The sequence below is a fragment of the Cydia strobilella genome, chromosome 16, assembly GCF_947568885.1.
Source record: "Cydia strobilella chromosome 16, ilCydStro3.1, whole genome shotgun sequence".
Taxonomy (NCBI): Eukaryota; Metazoa; Arthropoda; class Insecta; order Lepidoptera; family Tortricidae; genus Cydia; species Cydia strobilella.
This window is the reverse complement of record NC_086056.1, coordinates 9,442,916-9,463,438: the sequence shown is the minus strand read 5'-3', so window position 1 is coordinate 9,463,438 and position 20,523 is coordinate 9,442,916. Positions and strand designations below refer to the sequence as shown.

At 38.8% G+C, this 20,523-nt stretch overlaps 4 protein-coding genes across 6 annotated transcripts in view; 2 read left to right on the top strand and 2 right to left on the bottom strand.

Annotated features, from left to right (window-relative positions):
- LOC134748306 (CCA tRNA nucleotidyltransferase 1, mitochondrial) overlaps nucleotides 1-20,523 on the top strand; it is a 240,801-nt gene that overhangs the window by 202,998 nt on the left and 17,280 nt on the right. The gene's annotated exons all lie outside the window — the stretch shown is intronic.
- LOC134748400 (adipocyte plasma membrane-associated protein Hemomucin-like) lies at nucleotides 7-9,561 on the top strand. The gene is made up of 7 exons (XM_063683181.1): nucleotides 7-117; nucleotides 1,026-1,163; nucleotides 1,247-1,455; nucleotides 1,987-2,275; nucleotides 2,964-3,157; nucleotides 6,148-6,365; nucleotides 6,598-9,561. Exons 2-7 carry the CDS (start codon nucleotides 1,042-1,044, stop codon nucleotides 7,336-7,338), a joined length of 1,773 nt encoding a protein of 590 aa, XP_063539251.1. The 5' UTR covers nucleotides 7-117; nucleotides 1,026-1,041; the 3' UTR covers nucleotides 7,339-9,561.
- Nucleotides 3,693-4,515, bottom strand: LOC134748401 (transmembrane emp24 domain-containing protein 5-like). Its single transcript, XM_063683182.1, has one exon. The coding sequence runs from the start codon at nucleotides 4,498-4,500 to the stop codon at nucleotides 3,697-3,699; it is 804 nt and encodes a 267-aa protein (XP_063539252.1). The 5' UTR covers nucleotides 4,501-4,515; the 3' UTR covers nucleotides 3,693-3,696.
- LOC134748567 (presenilin-2) lies at nucleotides 9,603-20,401 on the bottom strand. Of its 3 annotated transcripts, none has more exons than XM_063683356.1 (9): nucleotides 20,068-20,401; nucleotides 19,656-19,876; nucleotides 19,144-19,353; nucleotides 18,020-18,240; nucleotides 17,535-17,633; nucleotides 16,494-16,571; nucleotides 15,073-15,405; nucleotides 13,323-13,435; nucleotides 9,603-12,068 (listed from the first exon to the last, which is right to left on the bottom strand). In XM_063683356.1, exons 1-9 carry the CDS (start codon nucleotides 20,230-20,232, stop codon nucleotides 11,913-11,915), a joined length of 1,596 nt encoding a protein of 531 aa, XP_063539426.1. In that variant the 5' UTR covers nucleotides 20,233-20,401; the 3' UTR covers nucleotides 9,603-11,912. The 3 variants fall into 3 exon arrangements, with proteins under 3 accessions (XP_063539426.1, XP_063539428.1, XP_063539427.1); XM_063683358.1 differs by having other exon boundaries at nucleotides 16,527-16,571; nucleotides 20,068-20,400; XM_063683357.1 differs by having other exon boundaries at nucleotides 20,083-20,400.

The following is a 20,523-nucleotide window of genomic DNA, read 5'->3' as shown; positions in this document are numbered from 1 at the left end:
GCCCCTGCCGGGTGACGTGATATCAAGCTGTCAAGGTGAAGGTGAACGTCCGACGACTGACCGCGCCACGGTTTTGCGGTGTATGAAATTTCTTCTACTCATTTCACTGGATCGGAGGTATTTTTTAAATTATATGTTAGATTACTTCCCTCCTGCTTTATTGCACTTAATTTTTGTCTCAGTAGTCTTATACATTTGCTTTGCAAAACGTTTTTATTTGATACGTACCTATATATAATATTTTAATGTAGTGCCGTTCAAATTAAGATCGGAAAAGGATCAAAGATCAAAAAACTATTTCTGTATATATTATTTTCCTAATATACATTTAAGATTTCTAAAATAACTGTACAGCTTCCGTAACATTCACTACGAGCAGAGTCGTTTATTCAGTTCAATTGTGAAAGGATATGTATATAACTTTACATGTTACTTATAAATCAAGTATAAAATAACATAATAAACAATCCTGGTATATAAAATTTGCCTTTACCTGTAGGAACAGGTAAAGGCAGAAGCAACCAGTACAGGTAATTAATGCAGACTTGACCAAATTTGGAACGGGTTTCCTTACAAAATGACACTGTGGTTGCTCTGCAAAGAAACCATGAGTTTATCTTTCTGCAACCATGATAATCCGCGTGATGTTGATATGTGAATATTTCACATATGTGTGAACTTGTCTCGTTTTGTTATCACTTGTTTACAAAGTCATATCTAAGGGTGGTGTCCAACTGTCCAATTTCTTGGTCCAATGTGTATTTTGCATCTCACATTTTGCTTAATGAGAGAGTGAGACGCAATGACATTGGACCAAGAAATTGGACATGGAATACCATTCTAAGACAAACATTTATACACCCATTTGCTTGGGGTCTTAAAATACTTTAGTTATGACTTGTTCATGTGCTATCTTGAAACTATGTAGACAGCTAAAATAAAGATAAATAAGACAATGACACATCTGTTTTGCAGTGGAAACTGTAAGTGGTTAATTAATATTTATCTTATGTTGTTTGTTCTAGGTAAACACAGACAAAAATGGGTTTCATATTCAGTTTTATAAAAAAAATTATAAAACTTGTTTTGTTTTTGGCTATATTTGTTGGAATCATTGTTTTGATACCCAATTTACCACCATACACCAAGTTTACAAGTATTGAGTAAGTCCTAATTGTAAATGTTTTGAAATTTTTCTCACTAGAAGCTAGTATAAGTACTAAAATGCTTTTTTTTCTGTCTACAGGCTTGCACCTACTCAGCCTAGAGTTGGTCCTCTAGCACCCAATGAGGCTTTAAATAACGCTCAAAGAATACATGTGGATAAAGTTCTAGGGCCAGAAGCCTTCCAAGTAGCAAATGGGGAATTATTCACTAGTCTGGCAAGTGGAGAGATAGTCAAGCTGTCTCCTGGTGGTCATGTCACTTTTGTGACCAAAGTAGGACAACCATGCAGTGAGTATACCGATAAGATTCTAATTAGAATTAAATAAGATTTTCACATATTTAATTCTAATTAGAATCGTATCAGAAGATTCTAATTAGAATAAGATTTTCCAGTGCAGTAATAGTATAATGCAATAACATGAAGTACAAAAGTGGTTACACTTACATTCATCCTCTTTTCTTTCGGCCTGAGATAAACTTGTAATTTTTACTTACGTAAGTGAGGACAAAGCTATTTGTTAAAATGAGATAACAATATTCATCTCTCTTTCTGTAGTATAGCTGTGTCCCTACTTATGTAAGTTAAACTTACACGTGTATTTTGGGCCTTACACTCATGAAGTGAGAGTTCATATTATTAGTATCAGTATCTCTTTTACTTTTTTGAGGTCTACGGGCTGTAGTAGCCAAAGCTTTAACTAATTGACTCACTATACGAGTCATGCTTACTTGCCAAGTGCTGGTAACTTCCTTATATACACACATATAAAAAATAGTTTAAAAAATAATATAATATTATGTTTTATCTCATATGTATAGCTGGATTGTCTCAAGAACACATTTGCGGAAGACCACTTGGATTTCAAATTGATGCTAACAAAAATATATTATATCTTGTTGATGCATATCATGGTATTTGGAAGACCGATCTTAAGACTGACAAGAAGCAACTTTTGGTCTCTCCTCGAGTTGCAATTGATGGCCGTGTACCCAGATTATTCAACCATATTGCACTGGCCAAAAATGGAGACTTCTACTGGACTGACTCTAGCAGTGACTTTAGCATAAAAGATGGTGCCATATCTTTGCTTACTGATCCATCTGGGAGGTAAGTGACGTTACTTTAATTTGTTCCACCTTTTCCATCTGATTATGTTTATTCTTCTTTTATTGCATACTAGCTTTGGCCCGTGACTTTGTATGCATGGAAAGATGATGATGATTGATAAAAACTATCCCATGTCCTTCCCCGGGCTTCAAACTACATCATTTCATCTAAATCGGTTTAGCGGTTTAAGTATGAAGAGGTAACAATATACAGACAGTTACTATCGCATTTATATTATTAGTTGGGATTTTCCACCCTGAAGAAACTCTAGAAGGATTACTAGGTAGTCAATAAAGTAAATTAAGGTAAACATTTTTTATGCTTAATTTATTTCACTTTCCTTTGTTGGAAAGTTAATGTCAAGCCCTGTGTTTCTTTTTTACATAAATTCATAAATTTTGTTATATTGAAATAAAATAAAACTATGAAAACGGATTATATCGCGTATATTGAATTTATAATACATCCCAAATATTGAAATATTTTAAATAAACACTGATTAATAATTTAGGGATTTTTTAAACGCTCGGGATTAGTAAACCTTGTCTCTTTGCAATAATACTTACTTACAAAGAGTCAGTTAACTGTGTAAATGATGGTACCTATTCTATAGAAGTGTGGCTATCTTGTGGAACACATCATAACTCTTGAATTAGAAAAAAAGTATTAATTCCACATAAAATTTTAGACTTTTCTACTACAACGCAGCCAAGAATGAAAGTAAAGTACTCCTCGACAACCTTTGGTTCGCCAACGGCGTGGCCATATCCCCCAACAACCAGTTTGTGGTCGTAGCGGAGACCAACAGATACAGGCTTATGAAGTACTACATTGACGGCCCTAAGAAAGGAAAGAGTGAAGTTTTTGTTGATGGCTTGCCAGGTAATTATAATATGGTAATTTTAGCACTTTTATTGCCCTAGAGTTTATAGAACAAGATACAAAATCATCGAAATTGCCATTATAGGAACCCTAGGTCAATAGGAAAATGTGTGATGAATGTGAAGTGTGATATGAGTGTGATCTATTGTGATAGGTTTCTCCAAATATGTACTTAGTTTTTTTAATCTTTAATGGACATACAATACATACTTTCTTTTATTAGAACAATCATGAAAAATTAACTGTTTAAGGAAAGAGCATTAAATCTCAAAAAAAAAATGGAGTTAATGAATGTAACCCGCCGTTTATTACCCACGGTCACTACTCAATTGAGTGTAAATAATTTATTACCTACAGACATTTACTACTAACGTTATTGATTAATGCAGAAATGGTAATGTTTATGCTTTGGTTAGGTGTAAGGTGTCATTTTAATAACTTGTCACGTCTAAGTCACACCCGACAAAAGATTTTCTAAAGGTTTTTTTTTATTTAAGTTTTTCTTGGGTGTATTTTGAATAATATGCTCACACACATACCTAATATAATCTATTTACATTTTTAGTAGACTTATTGAACAGTTTCTTTATCATGTAAACTTGAAGCGTTCCGACGGTACACATGAAAGTGATCTGGAAGGCCGACCACAGGTCGACGATGAAGGTGTCCTCGAACGCCGCGTAACTGTCGCGCGACTTGCTCGCTCCGTAGATGTCCAATAGATGGCGCGCGCGCACTACGAGCTTCAGGGTGCGCGTGAGCGAATCAGCAATATGCGCCACCTCCATGTAGTAAACCTCCCCGTTCGGCAATGTGCCCGTCCACTCTAAGACTTCTTCTTGTTCGACTTCACTAACTCCGGGCTCTGATGCTTTCTCAACTGCCTCAGCAACTTTATCCTCTATCATCACATACACAAACACTAACTTTGAGTTCATCACGCTGAATGTATTGTCCAGGCAGAACACATAGTCCCCGTCCTGCTCCAACTCCATTATAAGCGAGTTGTAGGGCTGCTTGTAGTCTGAAGCTAGTACTAGCCCATCGGGCGCCACGATATCGAACGATATGTCTATATCTCCGTGTTGCCCGTCGATCACTTGGTACGAAGCTTCGAGAATCTGACCGGCTTTCCCTTTCTCGAAGAAGCACGTTCTATCGCCTGGCTCTACTCGGAAATTCATGTCCGTTTCGTAGGTCATCACTTGAGCGGCACATGCTCGTAGAATCAAAAGTAAAAAAACTAGTATGTACATTTTGTTAGCTGTATCCTCGTTACACTGTTGCAAGAGCGCGTCTGACTTTGTAGCTGTTTGTTTGAACAGTTGCGTGCGTATTGTCATTGCTCATTGGTGTTAATCCAAAAGTAGTCATATCTGTTATTCTGTTCTCACTGTTATTCAAGGCCTGCAATTTTTATGCTGCAGACAATTTCGATTACTTTCAGGAGGTAAATTTACTTATTACTTACCTAAAACTTATATTTTTCCCGGTGACCCCGAGATCGGAGATCAAGACCTAAATCCGCTTGTATCAACCATAATCGAGGGGCTAATTTAACTTTTCAACCCCGAGCACCTCGAAATTTCAAACATCTCGAACTCCCAGGCTTTATATACTTACAGGATGTTTTTTTTAACAACCTGCAATATTTTACGATGTTATATAGGCCATACTGAGCAACTTTTACTATGGAAGTATGGACCCAACCCCGAAATCACCAAAGAAAAATTGTCTGTGTCATACATTTTGGCTGGTCTGTGGTTGTAAATTTTTTTGCGCGATTTTGGGGTTGGTCCCATTAAGTCCCATAATAAAAGTTGCTCAGTATGATGAAAATATTGCTGGTAATTAAAAAACAGCCTGTATATGGAAGTATTTATATTTGGAGTTGAAACTCTAGGTCCATGGGGTCCCAGCGCGCACAAGTTGTTTGCAGAAATCGCGAAGCGTCTGGTTGACGTAACTGGTGACCGAAGAGCTGGCGGCTTCCTCGCACAACGTATCAGCATTGCGATACAGCGAGGAAATGCCGCCAGCATCGTTGGTACAATGCCTCAAGGGCCTGTTTTAGATTTAAGCTAGTTATTAATTTCGTTTACGTAGTAGGTACCACTGTATATATCTTGTATGTAAATAAAGAGTTTTTTCTAGTATTTGTATGAAATCGCGTTGCAATGAGATATCGCGACGATGGGATGCAGAGGTAACTTTCAGCCGACACCCTACACTATGCCTGCATCTGCATATTTTAGCAAACTTAAATTATTAAGTAGTTACATTACAGACTGCGTGGTGCAACCGGCCATTACTGTTCGCATGTGATCATTGACACCGAAATATCCATTTCATGTTGAATTGTATAATCGCCATCATGACTTCACGCGATCTAATTTCACTGATAAATGCGTGTAAACATTTTAGAGAGTCGCATAATTCCTTGTTGCAGTCGATAAATGCACGGCGAAATCTGTCTCAAATTGGATAGAGCCGATTCTCAGTGACCATTTTGTAACAAGGTCAAATCAGACAGTCGGAGACAGGAGTCGGAAATTTTCAACAATAAATTATTAAATGGGATACAATAATATGTATTCAGTTAATAGAACATCGCCAGTTGCCGATAAGAGCAATTTATGTTTTATTGATAATGGTCGGAAGCGGGACGCGTCTTTCTATGCAGTCAACATAATATATAATCAATATATAACCTATATATAATCAATGTAAGGGTGCGTCCATTATTTACGTCTAAGGATGGTATTCCATCTGTTAGGTTATTCAATTCCCTCGCGCCCTAGTGATATTTTGTTCGAGACCCTCCAATCTTAAACGCCTTATGTAAATAATGGGCCCCTAAATGGGCCCGAATGGCTGCCATCAAAATATGTAATTGTAATGTAACTACTGTATACAAGGTTCAAATTCCTTTATTCTAGTAGTTGGACCCTAAGATTTATATGACTCGTACATAACAAACTGCCTTCCAGGTGTTCCGGACAACGTGCGCGCGCTCCCTGACGGCTCCGGTGTCCTGGTGGGCCTGTACTCGGTGTTCGACGACGAGCACCCCCTACTTACGCGGTCCATGTCGGAGGCCCCCGTCGCTAGGAAGTTCCTGGCGCGCCTGCAGACCCTGATCGAACTGCCGTTCGCTTATCTCAACACTGTGTATCCGCACTTTTTGTTCGACGATGTAGAGTATTTCGTAAGTGTTTGTCTTGTATTCGACTATGTATCCACTCAGCTGGCACGTCAATGTCAAAGGTGGCCATCGCTAGAAAATTCGATGAAGTTATACTGTCGCTGACGAGCATAATATCTACTCACGAGTTTAGTGTCACGAGCACAGCTACATCAATTAAATATCATTTTTTAACATGCTAAGGAAGCTAAAATGATTTACATTGTTTATTATATATCTATTTTTCTCTTTATAGGTCGGCAACTTCAAGAGCGTGTCCGGCATTGTGCCTCCAATGGCCGGTTTAGTACAAATAGACTGGAACGGAAAAATCGTCGCATCCTACTTCAACACCGACAAAAGCTTAGGCCAAATCAGCGACGCGATTGTCTACAACAACAAACTGTATATAGGCAGTCCTCATGCGAATTACATTGGTGTCGTACCTGTCCCGCCACTGCTGCAGAAGGCCTTCGCTTTAACGGCTAAACCCAAAGTAGAAGAGAAGAAAGAAGCCCCGAAAGTGGCTAAACCAGTAGAGGCTCCAAAACCGACAACCACTACCACACCTAAACCTACAACGACTACGCCAAAACCTACTACTACTACGCCTAAACCTACTACCACTACTACTCCTCCTAAACCTACTACTACTCCTCCTAAACCTACTACTACTACTACTCCCAAACCGACGCCCGCACCAGCCAAGCCCGCTTCGGCGAAACAAGAAGCTAAACCCAATCAACCTGAAGTAAAAACGAATACACCCAAACCGGCAACTCAAAAGCCTGTTGAAACGAAACCTACTCCAAAACCAGCTGAGAACAAAGCTAAAAAGGAGAAGAGTGGATCTCCTAAAATTCCTCATGAAAAATCTACGCCTGAACAGATCCCTATCCAAGAGGAGATACCTTCGGACACGGCCAAGCCCAATAAGGAAACATTAAAAGTGATAAAAAAGGGCGGCCCGACAGAGATTCCTAACCCTCATTTGTAAGTAGTTTTAAAAAGGAGGTTAGTAATTTAACTTAAAATGTCCACCCGGTTACTTATCAGAGCTTGTAAGTAAAACGTGTGAACGTGGTTGTGGTCCGAGAAAGTTGAAATTACACTTTCACGAGTCCTTGTGTACAAATTCGATCAAAAATTTTAACAATCAAAAGTATGGGGGCTCGATTTATTCAGTATAATATCATTCCAAATAATCTTTTAAGATACCGTAAAATGGTCCTCCCTACTTATCATATTTGCTCCACTAGTAAATTTTGAATATTTTTAAACAGTTCATTATTTAATATTCAGACGAATTAAATATTAAGAAGAACATCTTATGTAAAGTATTTTATCGGTAAATCAACTTTATGAAATGTTGTTTTACATAAAACGAAGTTGTGAATAAGGAGCACAAGATATCCATTGTTTGGGGTATTTTTGCTCCTACCTATAGTTTCCTTAGGGGTGCAAAGTTACCCCATTGTGCGCCAAATTAATAGGCCCTGCCAAAAAAAAATATGACTAACGTAGCAATACTACATTGTTGTCAAGGGATGGAAAGAAAGGGCATTTTCTGACGAGGTACCTAGATGCCAGACCGAGGCTTGGCAAGGCCTATCAAAAAGGTCCGAGTCAGAAAATGCCTGTTTCCACCGAGGTGTACATAGTGCTTTTCTCAAACATGTAAGGAAATACTGAAATATATAATATATTTAGCGAATGTGGCATACGTTATGTACACGTTCGTTCCGCGTAGTTGCGCGCACCGCGCCCCCGGTACTGCACCGCGCGCCCGGCGCCCAGCGGACAAAAATGGAATTTGTATCGGTTACTTGTTATTTTACTACTAGGAGTAAAATGAATCATACGAATTCCATTTTTGTCCGCTTCGTCCGCGCCGGGCGCGCGGCGGCCGTGCGTCGTCGTCGCTGGGGTCAAAATTAGGCTCTTTGCGTTTTCGATTTACGAAAAAAATGCGACCGTTTCTGAGCATGGTTGAGAAAAATATATATACAATTTCGTTATAATTATAAATAATAATATAGAAATATTGTTTGAATATAATAGACGTCAAGGCCTTTCTTAGGGTTCCGCATCCAAAGGGTAAAAACGGGACCCTATTACTAAGAATCCAGGCTGTATCTCATGAACCGTGGTAGCTAGACAGTTGAAATTTTCACAGATGATGTATTTCTGTTGCCGCTATAACAACAAATACTAAAACCAGAATAAAATAAATATTTCAGTGGGGCTCCCATACAACAAACGTGATTTTTTTTGCCGTTTTTTGCGTAATGATACGGAACCCTACGTGCGCACTTGGCCGGTTTTTTTTAATTGGAGCATATAGTACCCACCAAGGAGCAAGGTAGGACCATTTTACGGTAATAGTATTCTTTTTAGACTGAAGTTTTACCTTGTCCATTCCTTTATTTTAATGATATTTAGTATAGTATTTTTATTTTATTTCCTTTATTGGCATAGATACAAATTATTATTATTGTTGTTGTTTTTGGTGGAACGTGTTTTATCGAAAAAAATCGATAAAAAATTATTTATATTGTGATCTTCTTAGAAGATTTATTTGTTAGAGTTGGTATACATATGTATGGGATGGTAATAATTATTGTATTAGCACCAGTTTTTGTACACTGTTATCACTTCACATTTGAATGCTTTGGAATTTATTATGGAGTAATGAGTATTTTAATTATTTTTTAAGAGTTCATCGTATATCTTAATAGCGTTTCTTTTAAATTTAACTTTCAGTGTACCTTTTTAGTATTGATTCAAACAGGGGTTTTATTTTCTTATTACAGCTATTTAAATCTTTTTCATCTTAAACTTAATGCCATAGTTTCAATTATAATTTCTAACGCTACGATTTATCAGTCAGTTACCAGTAAACCAACAGTGCAATAAGTACCTATACAATAGATGTATGTTTTTGTCATAACTTGCGTTACAACCAGAGTCATTTATTAGTTGCATACGTAATGATTACTGTTATTAGTTTTTGTTGAGCAGTTAACATTTTTTATTTATTCCTCGCAATTTTTGTAATTTTTAGAAAGGGAAACAAAAATTAGAATTTCTAAATTACCGTTATACCTTTTGCGTATAAAAGACTGAATTGTTCAGTTCAAAATATCTGACATGTGTATCTCAAGATTTTGTAATGAAGCAATATGTATACTTAAGTACCTAATAAATATGTTTTTATTAACACTTGTTTAATTTTACAGGGAGAATAGAAATAAAACATAATTGTTGTTATATCAAAAGTTATATTACCTAATTTGCTTTACAAAGTTCCTAGCTAATCATTTAAACCACATTATAATTTAACCCTTAAATGCATATTGTTGCCAAATGTATACAAAGCATTGGACAGCTCACAGATTCAACAGAAAAAAGCTAAAAACATTTTTTCCAACCAAAAATAAAAAATCATGCATTTAAGGGTTAAGGATGAGCTTTTCTTAACAGAACTCAACACGGTCTATCATAGGCAAGCCCATATTTCTAATAGTCCTATCCATCACCAAAGATGGCTTCTGCAGTATGTCATGTCACTCATGCCTGCTGCTAACATTTCACTTAAACGAAACGATTGTTAAATGACATTCCAGCAAGTAAAATTTAAAACAAAACTGCGCATAAATAGAGTATTTACGATACAGATAATTCGGTCACGCCTAGAAACGGCGAAAAGAATCAAGGATACATTTTCAGTTTATGCATGTCTTTATCCAGAATAGGTATTAGGTACACTACATAAGTAACAAAAAACCTGATAGACAAAACAGAATAGGGCAGAAAGGAACAATCCATTTAAGAATTAAGGCATAAAACGAATGGAATGTTAACAATGATTTTGAACCTTAAGTAAAAATGTTACGTAATGCAAGGTTAGGTTAGGTTTTTATCATTGTGAACCGTCTACTTAAACATCAGACCGGGCTTCGGCGTTTATATACTACTTGCTATTGGTTGTTTGCATTATATTCATTTCATTTGTGTTTCTAACACTAGGTATACCTTACGAGTATATCTACATTCATTTGGTTAGCCACTGCGATTTTACCTGGAATTGTCAGTCTTTAAGAGTCACTTGAATTATTTAGTAAACATTTAAATCATCCAATACCACTTTTGATTTTAAAGATATTTTCTCGGCTATGAGCAACTAATAGTAGTGTAAAACTTTTAGTCTAGGATAACTACTAATAACAAAAATCCTATTGCCCGCAATAAAAGTATAATTTTGTGATTAGCTTACCAAATAAATCAACTAAGAATAGACGAGAACCTTACTTAGTGTATTTCCGGTGTGTCATTAGTTTACATTGGTAAGTAGAGTACATCGCATATGTAAATATTAACATGAAAATTCACTTACTCATTCTTCAATAAGACTGACTACCGAGCCATAATCGACAGTGCTTACAAATTTCCTACAAAACCACATTATACATTTGCTGCAAGTCCTATAAGGCTTCATAAGAAGGCATGAAGTAGATTGGTTACGTATACGCACTATGCGTAGATATTAGGAAATAATTCCCTGGGTATTTATTAGTAATCATTTGTATTAGCGACATATTCACTCAATCGTGCGCGCTGTACTTTTTAGTGACTAACACGATACTCCACGCAGAGAAGTTAATCCTGGTACCATCATCCGGACTGCTATAGTAGACGCAAACCAAACTGACGGCCGGGGTCGTAAAACTTCTCATTCGCGCTCGCGTAATCGAAGGTAGGTTGAGAGAGATAGAGATATGACCCCGGTCGTCAGTTTGGTTTGCGTCTACTATAATTGACAACTCTACCTTATTGCAAGGTCCATCTATGGCCAGAACGTAAAGAAGTAAATAATAGGCAAAAAAATTGTACAGAAATAAATCGTGTCTGGATTGACATCTCCACTGTCGGGACATTATCACTATTATCAGATATCGCCATTGCGTTATCCTCTTTAGGAGTTTGCCCTGGGACGAAGTGTCCAGGTTGGCTATCAAGCCGGTTAAAACCTTCAGCGACCCTACGAATAGTTCGCTCCCCAGATACTACTCATGTACTTTTGGGTCTCTCTATTACTGTTAGTTGTGAGTCCCTACTCGAGTACTAGTACAAGTAATACTCCCTATTGTAGGGGTTTGTAGTTTAGATGATTGTCAAAGGCGATAATATGAAGAGTTAATACACAGGATAGGTAGCTTCTATTCCTATCAAGCAAGAATACCGTATAACCCTCTTAGTTAGTCGAAGAATTTAAATATAGCCAAAAAGTGAGATCAACATTTGTAACCTAAAAGCCAATACTGAGAGTTTTCTAATAAATCAGATATCAATAACCCAACTTTGATAATCGGATACCAACGTCATATATACAAATCAGCAAAGGTTAAATAGCAATAAGCGTGCACAAATAAGTCAACATTTCTTCGCTCTTCTAACATACTCGCAACACAACTAACCTCAGCCATCGCATTAAGGTTTACAAACGTTCAACGATAATCAGAAACTGGAAGGAATCGCCTTCATTAATTGATATCTAGTGTGTGGGGCTAGCTATATGAAGAGCTGCTCGGCGGCTAACGCGTCCGCGAAGGGCTTGACGACGCCGCGCGTGGCGAAGTAGAAGATGAGACCGAACGTTATGGAGATGGGCAGCGCCGGCAGCGCCTTCTTGAGGATCGCCAGCAGCAGGAGGGTTAGGCATAAACCCTGGAATCAGTATTAAACACATTAAACCGGGTCACTCACGTTTATAAAGCCGATGATTGCTCGACATGTTTCGCTCCATAACGAGGAGCATTTTCAAAAGAGCGCTCGCGTTGGTGGCCCGACGCAGACTGCGGTGCGGGCTGCAGCTCTCCGCGACCGATTACTCGGTGCGGGCGACGGCGGCGGCGGCGGCAGGGGAGACGAGAAACTACCCGAGCGCACGGCATTATAGGGATGATGACACATGTTGAATTTTATAACAACATCTAGTAAAATAGATAGCAAATGAGCAATTTATCACAATAATGTGCAAAAATAACTTTCAAAAATGAAAAAAGTAAGAGTACCATTCGATTCCTTACATTTTATCAGAAAAATATTGTATAGCAACTAATAAACATAAACGTAATATTTCACCGACAAAATCGCAATTTATTTATTTTCCATACATTCAAGATGGGCTCTCAGTGACCTTGGCGTCACGTTCACTTATCGTTTTGTTAGAAGCGTTTCGCGAGTGAAGTACGACTGTCAGACTTTGACTATCATTTCTAACTTTCATATTGCTTTAATGCAATGGGTCCCATTTATAGACAATGAGAATTTGTCATCTAGCCTATTGTCAAATGGTGGGTTGTACACAGCACTCACTACGGCATTCGCTTAAGGATCGTAATCAGTAACAGTTTCGTTAAACCAAGTTAAGCTTATACTCAGATGAAACGGGTATCTTTTGAAACTAGGTAAAAGCAATCTGCGGTACAGAAAGCATCTCTCATTAGACAGACATCTGTATAGGAATAAAAATGTGTTACTACATATTTACTACTTGATTTGCCGTTATGACCGGTCTGGCCTAGTGGGTAGTGAGCCTGCCTGTGAAGCCGATGGTCCTGAATCATGGGTGTTTTCTATGTATATAAGTATGTATTTATCTATATAAGTATATATATCGTCGCCTAGCACCCATAGTAGGTACAAGCTTAGTTTGGGGCTAGGCTGATCTGTGTAAGATGTCCCCCGGTTTTTTTATTTATTTAAATGTCCCGAAATTTTCATTTTCTAAAATATCTAATTATAAAACGATTGTGAGACTAACATATTAAAATTATTTTATTATCGATGAGGAAGATACTCCAAAATTTGATCGAAACCTGTCGAGCGTTTATTCGACTTATAATAATACCAGTTTAAAATAAATAAAGTAATTTCAATATGGTAAGATAAAATATAATATAGATGTGAGAGACTCACAATAAGTATAGCAACAAAACACGCGAGTGTAGTGTTCCAGTCGCCGTAGGAGCTGGCCTTGCCGACGAGCACGCTGTAGAATATGAAGTCGCCCAGACCCAGCTTCACGCCCTCTGGAATTCAAACATATTAATCAGATATCACCCTAACTTTCAATTTTACTTTATTTTGTGACTATTTGGTATATACAATTTTAATATAAACATCAAAAATCAAATTGTTGTTCTTAGAAAATATTGAAGAAGGAAGATTAGGTAACCGACCTTCTTTAATTAAAATTTTAAATAAGACCAACTGTTTAAAGGTTTAAATAAGATAAACTATGACGACTGCCAGCGTACTTCGGATCGGCTTGACCCCTTGGCGCTGCGTAAATATATACCTATAATCGCCGCCTGCAAGCAAAATTGAAACTTATAACCGCGCACGAACCGTGAATCTTCTTTGCGCGCCGCAGTTTTATGACCGAGCTGTGAGTGTCGGCACGGGGTTGTCACTGGACAAGTTTTTGTACCTATACCTACTGATTTATTATTTTTAAGATAAATATGTAGAAATTACAAACGTTGATTCTGCAAACATAAAAAAAATTATCCGGAGATAGTATGTCTGACTCTCACGGAAGTAGGTATGCCACAGCCGTATTCCTTTGAAAATATGTCGGTCAGTTCCTAACCTAATATTGTTTCTGCAGGCAACCAATATTCAATAAATTATAACTTTCAATATCGTCCGAAATTTTAAAATACGTTATTTCTGCTTCCTTGTTCTTCCGTTTATTCAGACATCCATAAACAGAACAATATCTTTTATACGGATTAGATCGAGATTTAGGTTTCGAAGCCATTGTGTATTTTCAATTTTGCGCGAGCGCCACGTGACACGACTATCATGCGAGCCGAGCGGCAGCCCACTGCCATACGCCTGCCCGGGAGGCCAAATGTACCTAAACTGCCCTGACGTTGCCATCCTCACCACTTAGATGGTTGGCAGTCCTCAACTGTGCGTTTCTCCAGAAACTTCCTGCCTCGCACAGCTAAACAACGTGACACGACTTCACGACTATCATGCGAGCCGAGCGGCAGCCCACTGCCATACGCCTGCCCGGGAGGCCAAATGTACCTAAACTGCCCTGACGTTGCCATCCTCACCACTTAGATGGTTGGCAGTCCTCAACTGTGCGTTTCTCCAGAAACTTCCTGCCTCGCACAGCTAAACAGAGGAATGAACTGCCTGCCTGCGGTATTTCCGGACCGATACGACCTTCAAGAAAAGAGCGTACTCCCATCTTAAAGGCCGGCAATGCACTTACAACCCCTCTAGTGTTGAGGGTGTCCATGGGCAGCGGTGATTGCTTACCATCAGGTGATCCGTCTGCTCGTTTGCCATCTATATCATAAAAAAAACGATTTTAACTCCTCTACAGGGCTCAACAGTTTTTTCAATCCAAGAGTCTGACCACTCTGTCGCTCACCAAGTCTGATGTGAAGCATGTCGCATGCATAGCGCTTAGGCCAGGATTACACTTGTAAGTTTTACTTACGTAAGTAGAGACAAAGCTATTTGCTAGAATGAGATAATGATATCCATATCTCATTCTGTAGTATTGCTGTGTCCCTACTTACGTAAGTAAAACTTACAAGTGTAATCCTGGCCTTATATGGTTTCGTCATCGCCAAACTCGGTGCGGTCGGAGTATACCTAGGTATATGTATATAAAGTGTGATCTTGTGAGCGGCGCGGTACTAACTCTCCTCCTCCATATCAGGCGGCGGCGGCGGCGCGGGTCGCTCGACGCGTGTAGTGTAGTTGGCGGGCTGCGTGCCGTCCACGCGCAGGCGCCGCGCCTCGCGGCCGGGGTCGCGCCCGGCGTCGCGGCCCCCCTCGCGGCCGGGGTCGCGCCCGGCGTCGCGGCCCCCCTCGCGGCCGGGGTCGCGCCCGGCGTCGCGGCCCCCCTCGCGGCCGGGGTCGCGCCCGGCGTCGCGGCCCGCGTCGCGCCGCGCCGCCCACGCCGCGTCAAAGCCGCCGTCGCCGTCCGCGCCCGACGCCGGCCGCGCCGCAGCTCTGCCTTCGGCCGCAGTACCTGTACAGTACCAAACCGGGATAAGCAATGCAAGTATGGTTGGCACTAAGGACACATTTCCACGGTTCTCATATGACGATCCGAATGGCTGAGTGAGCAGTTTCGTATGAGCGTAGCGTGAACAGCGTCATTTATAAATGATTGTTCAATATCAGTGTCGATACATATCAAAATTGAATACATTAAATTTTTTAGTTTAGTTATAACACAAAAAAGTAATGCTCATAAAAAAAATGTATCAACACATGACTTTTAATCTTTAAATAAGAACAATATCGTGAATATTGTAAAATTATTTCGTTGAATGAACCATCTTATAAAAATAACTAGTTATTCAGCAGTCGAGTATAAGACTAAGCTAGTTGACCACTCAATTAACCGAGCGAATGTCTGAAAGACAATTCTTTGATTAGTATTAAAAAAAAAAAAAAAATCGGACCACAGAAATATTTGTATGGTTAGTAACAGCACACAAAGACACACGTAAAGTTAGGTATGCTTATGTCACGGACCGTGCGAGTTGAGAGGCCGCAACTCCCGGGTTCACCGGGCTCATTTAGACATTTGTACCATGTCATTTTTAATATGTATATTTGTACAATAAAGAGTTTACTACTACTACTACTATATGTGAATGTTTGACAAATGTTTGACAAGTGGTCACAAGCGGGACTACACGGACAAACAATAGTTGTGTTAGTGTCACGGACTATGGTTGAAAGGCCGCAACTCCCGGGTTCACCTCCGCCCAGGGCTATATGGGAATGTTTGACAAATGTTCGACGACAAGTGGCCACAAGCAGGGCTACACGGACATAAATTAATTGTGTTAGTGTCACGGACCGTGGTTGAGGCCGCAGCTCCCGGGTCTCACCTCCACCGTGGTTATATGGGAAAGTTTGACAAGTGATCACAAGCGGGACTACACGGGCAGACATTAGCTGTGTTAGTGTCACGGACCGTGGTTGAGAGGCCGCAACTCCCGGGCTCACATTCGCCCGTGGTTATATGAGTTTTTGACAAATGTTCGACAAGTCGTCACAAGCGGGACTACACTGACAGACATTAGTTGTGTTAGTGTCACGGACCGTGGTTGAGAGGCCGCAGCTCCCGGGGCTCACCTTCGCCCGTCGTCGTCGTCCCCACGAGGCAGTACATCACCGTCGCTGCGAGAATACATTGCGTTTTGAATCTTTGTAAGTCAAAATATTTGGTGATACTGTAATGAGCCAGGCTCAGTTTAGGTATCATTCTTATATGTACAAAAAGTTGACCAATTAATAAAAAAAAGAATTTATTCAATATAAACATCAATTAAGTCATATTCATCGCAGATAACTTTGATTATGTATATCAACAAAGAGGATATAATAGGATAGAGCGTCATAGTACATTTTGTAACCACAGAAAATTCACTGCCATCTATCGACACACGATTAAAACTATAAATATCAAAAAATGTATTTACGGATAAATGTTTTTTTTTTAATTTGCATTTATTATATTAATTATTTTTATATGATTTTGACCCATTTTTTTTCACTGATATGCTTTAAAATTGTTAAATAACAAATGAAACCGTCAACGCCATCTATACGAGAGTAGGCCATAGGTAGAGGCGCCATCTGATCGAGAATCAAATTTTCTTGATTTTCGAGGCACGTTTTTTCCTTAGACTGTATCCATCTATTACGGAGTTATATCTATCTTCGATATCCATTAGAATTTAATCTGTTATAATTATATATATGCGTAAGTGTCATTGTTATCTTTATAAGATGTCAGATATCTACTCATCATCTTCCTCGCGTTGTCCCGGCATTTTGCCACGGCTCCATGGGAGCCTGGGGTCCGCTTGGCAACTAATCCCAAGAATTGGCGTAGGCACTAGTTTTTACGAAAGTGACTGCCATCTGACCGTCCAACCCAGAGGGGAAACTAGGCCTTGTCGGGATTAGTCCGGTTTCCTCACGATGTTTTCCTTCACCGAAAAGCGACTGGTAAATATCAAATGATATTTCGTACATAAGTTCCGAAAAACTCATTGGTACGAGCCGGGGTTGTCAGATATCTACTCATTGATAGCATTAAGATACGGTAGTCAGTAGTTACATGTTATGTATACATACATGAGTAAATAAGAGCCGGGAAGATGGGTTCATTTCTTTCTTGAGCTGTTTCAACTAATATCCTCAGTGGGCCCTTTGGAGTCAATACTGCCACTAGATCTGAAATCATTATCACAGAATATTTAAAATTCACAACATGCAAGTCAATGGCTACATAAAAAAAATCTTTTTGTTTTTTAAAACTTGTATCAAGAAAAAAGTTGTCAGCTAAAACTTTGCTGTCTACAATTGTGTAGTCTAACTTCGTAAAGTCTTTGTTTTCTTATTGTTAGTACAAATAATATCAGAATCAGCATCAGAATCAGAAATATTTATTGTGTAAACTGTGTAGGTACAAAAAGTATAACTAGGTACATTTTTTTATGAGTATCAACAGTTTTACCCTTTTCGGGCATACAATTTATTTTATCTTAAACTAAATTTTAATATACATTTAGGTATATTGGAATGTATATCGCTTAAATAGTTTTGATAATTCTTCTCACCCCAAATAGAGATAACAGCCAGCACTGCCCATGTCGTCCACTCCGGCAGATATTTGATAAACACAAGTGCCATTAAAGCAGCGATGAAGATCAGGTAGGCCTGCTGTAACCGCAGGGGGCCCTTCCAGTGTATGACGATCATGCCCATGACACCAAAGTTCCACATGACAAACCCTAGTGTTATGTAATCCATTGGGATGTTGTAGGCTCTTAGTGCTTCTCTGTAAGACAAAAACATTATTGGTAAAAACATAAGGTATTTTTTTTAATATTTATTTATTTATTAGTATTCCTTATAATTAACACTTACAGTCAAGCTACACATGTTAAAAGGAGTGACATTATATTGACAATGAGAGATTACTAAGAATATAAGAATAGAGATTTATAAGAATAATAAGATTTTTTTACTACAAACAGAGAACGCGGAGATCTGATTGAGACATACAAAATACTAACCTAACACTATGGCCTCAAAGATTTCCATAAGATGCTAGAACGCACTAGTAATAACCGTCTAAGAGGCCATCAGTATAAGCTGGTGTCTCGCAGGTCCTTAAATAATCCTCATAGACACTTCTTTAGCAACAGAGTGGTAAAAGCTTGGAACACACTCCCAGAGGATGTAGTATTGGCCCAAAGTGTCAATGAGTTTAAAAATAAATTCGATAAGCACAAAGCAAATTCTACTCAACACTGAGAACTCATTTAATGACTCTGGATACAGGCATTATCACTTATTTAAACTGCCTGCCTGCATTGCAAATTATATTAATAAATCCAATTTGTAGGCTATAAAATATCTTAAATTATTACCAAATAGAAACTGTTCTGATTACAATTACAAATTTCAATGTGTTTCACTGCATAAATGATAAGTTGCACTGCTCATACTTTCTTCAGCTACATTTATGTAACAAAGTTTCACTTGGTTTTTTTACGGACAATGCTTAGGTGCGCGGGGCCCTTGGCATTTGCTACTTTTGCCAAGTGGCTAATCTGCCACTGTTTATAGGTTCTGTGCTAATCCAGGTTATAAGCGTTCTGTATGCTGTATTTGACTTACATCTGTTTAACTGCCATTGCATGATTGATTAGTAGAACAACACACATTTAGTACTTACTCTATATACAAATAAGAGAACAAAAACAGCAGCATCAAGGAGGAGAGAATGAGCCAGCCGTGTATGATCTTATAGCATCTCTTCTTGTACAGCACTATGAGCAGCACGGTCATCAGTGCGATCACACACAGTAGGATCATAGAGTTGGCCAGTGCATTCCATACTTTGGTCACGGCATGAGGGCTTTCTTCATGGAATGGTGTGTATGCTCTGGAAGTAATGACCACATGTGTTATTCTTGGTCTTAAATAATGGGGTCTTTCATGACGGTTTCTGGTTAAGAACACTTATAGGTTATAGGGCAATGCAAAATAAAACCAATACTATATTTAATTTTTACATAAAGTAACTAAACTTATACTAGTTATTATAAATAAACACTACAATCAAGATCTCTTTTTAGGAAATATTACCTCCTTGCCCTAAAGTATCTCCTACAAATAATAAATAGGGAAACTGAGTATAGTGGGCCTTACAAGGTTAATTTAAAGAAAGTTATATGAAGTACTTACAAATACACATCTTTAACAGAGTAAAAGCTGACGGTTGATATTGTAGCTACAACCACCAGCATACACAGTGTAACAGGTACAAATAGCTTGATCACATGGCGAGCACCATACTTCAGTTCCAACTCTTCAATCTGTGGCTCTGTAGGCTGCGGTGGGTTAGGCCCGCTAGGCCCAGGCCTGCTGGGCCCACTGGAGCCTTCACCATCACTTCGTTCCACACTCTGACTCATCATGAACAAAATGATTACATAAATTTAAGATAACACACACTCAAGATTACAATAATTTGCTCTAATAACATAGTTGTTGTGGTAAACAACACGAAACATATGCATTATGATTGGTTAGATATTATGTAGGTGTATTGCATGTCACCATGACCCAGCTAAGGAAGTAGAACTACGGAACATACATTCGTGCTACTCACGCCATAAGTGCGCTGGCTTTCCGATTTTGTTTTCTTTTTCCTGGCGATCCTTTCGGCGATCTCCCTGTCGGGACGAGCTTCTGCGATGTGGCCGTCCATGAGTGCCGTACGCTCGGTCGCCTCGTCTGACTCACTACCTGTGTCACTCATTCATTAACCCTATAACTAACACGCATTTTGTAAACAAATGAACAGAACACGAGCTTGTTTATAACAGAAATATCAATAATTAGTCGACTTTCTTCATACAAAACCGAAAACTAATACAGGAAATTATTGACAACTGGGATAATACAACCAAATCAACGAGTACGTATAACGTAAGATTTCTCCCATGAGACGTTGGGCGTTTTCCCTAGAGCGGTTAATTCTACGATAGCTTTATAATTTGGTAGGGTAATATTAAATAAAACGCCGTGACATTTCACATTTCGTTCAAAA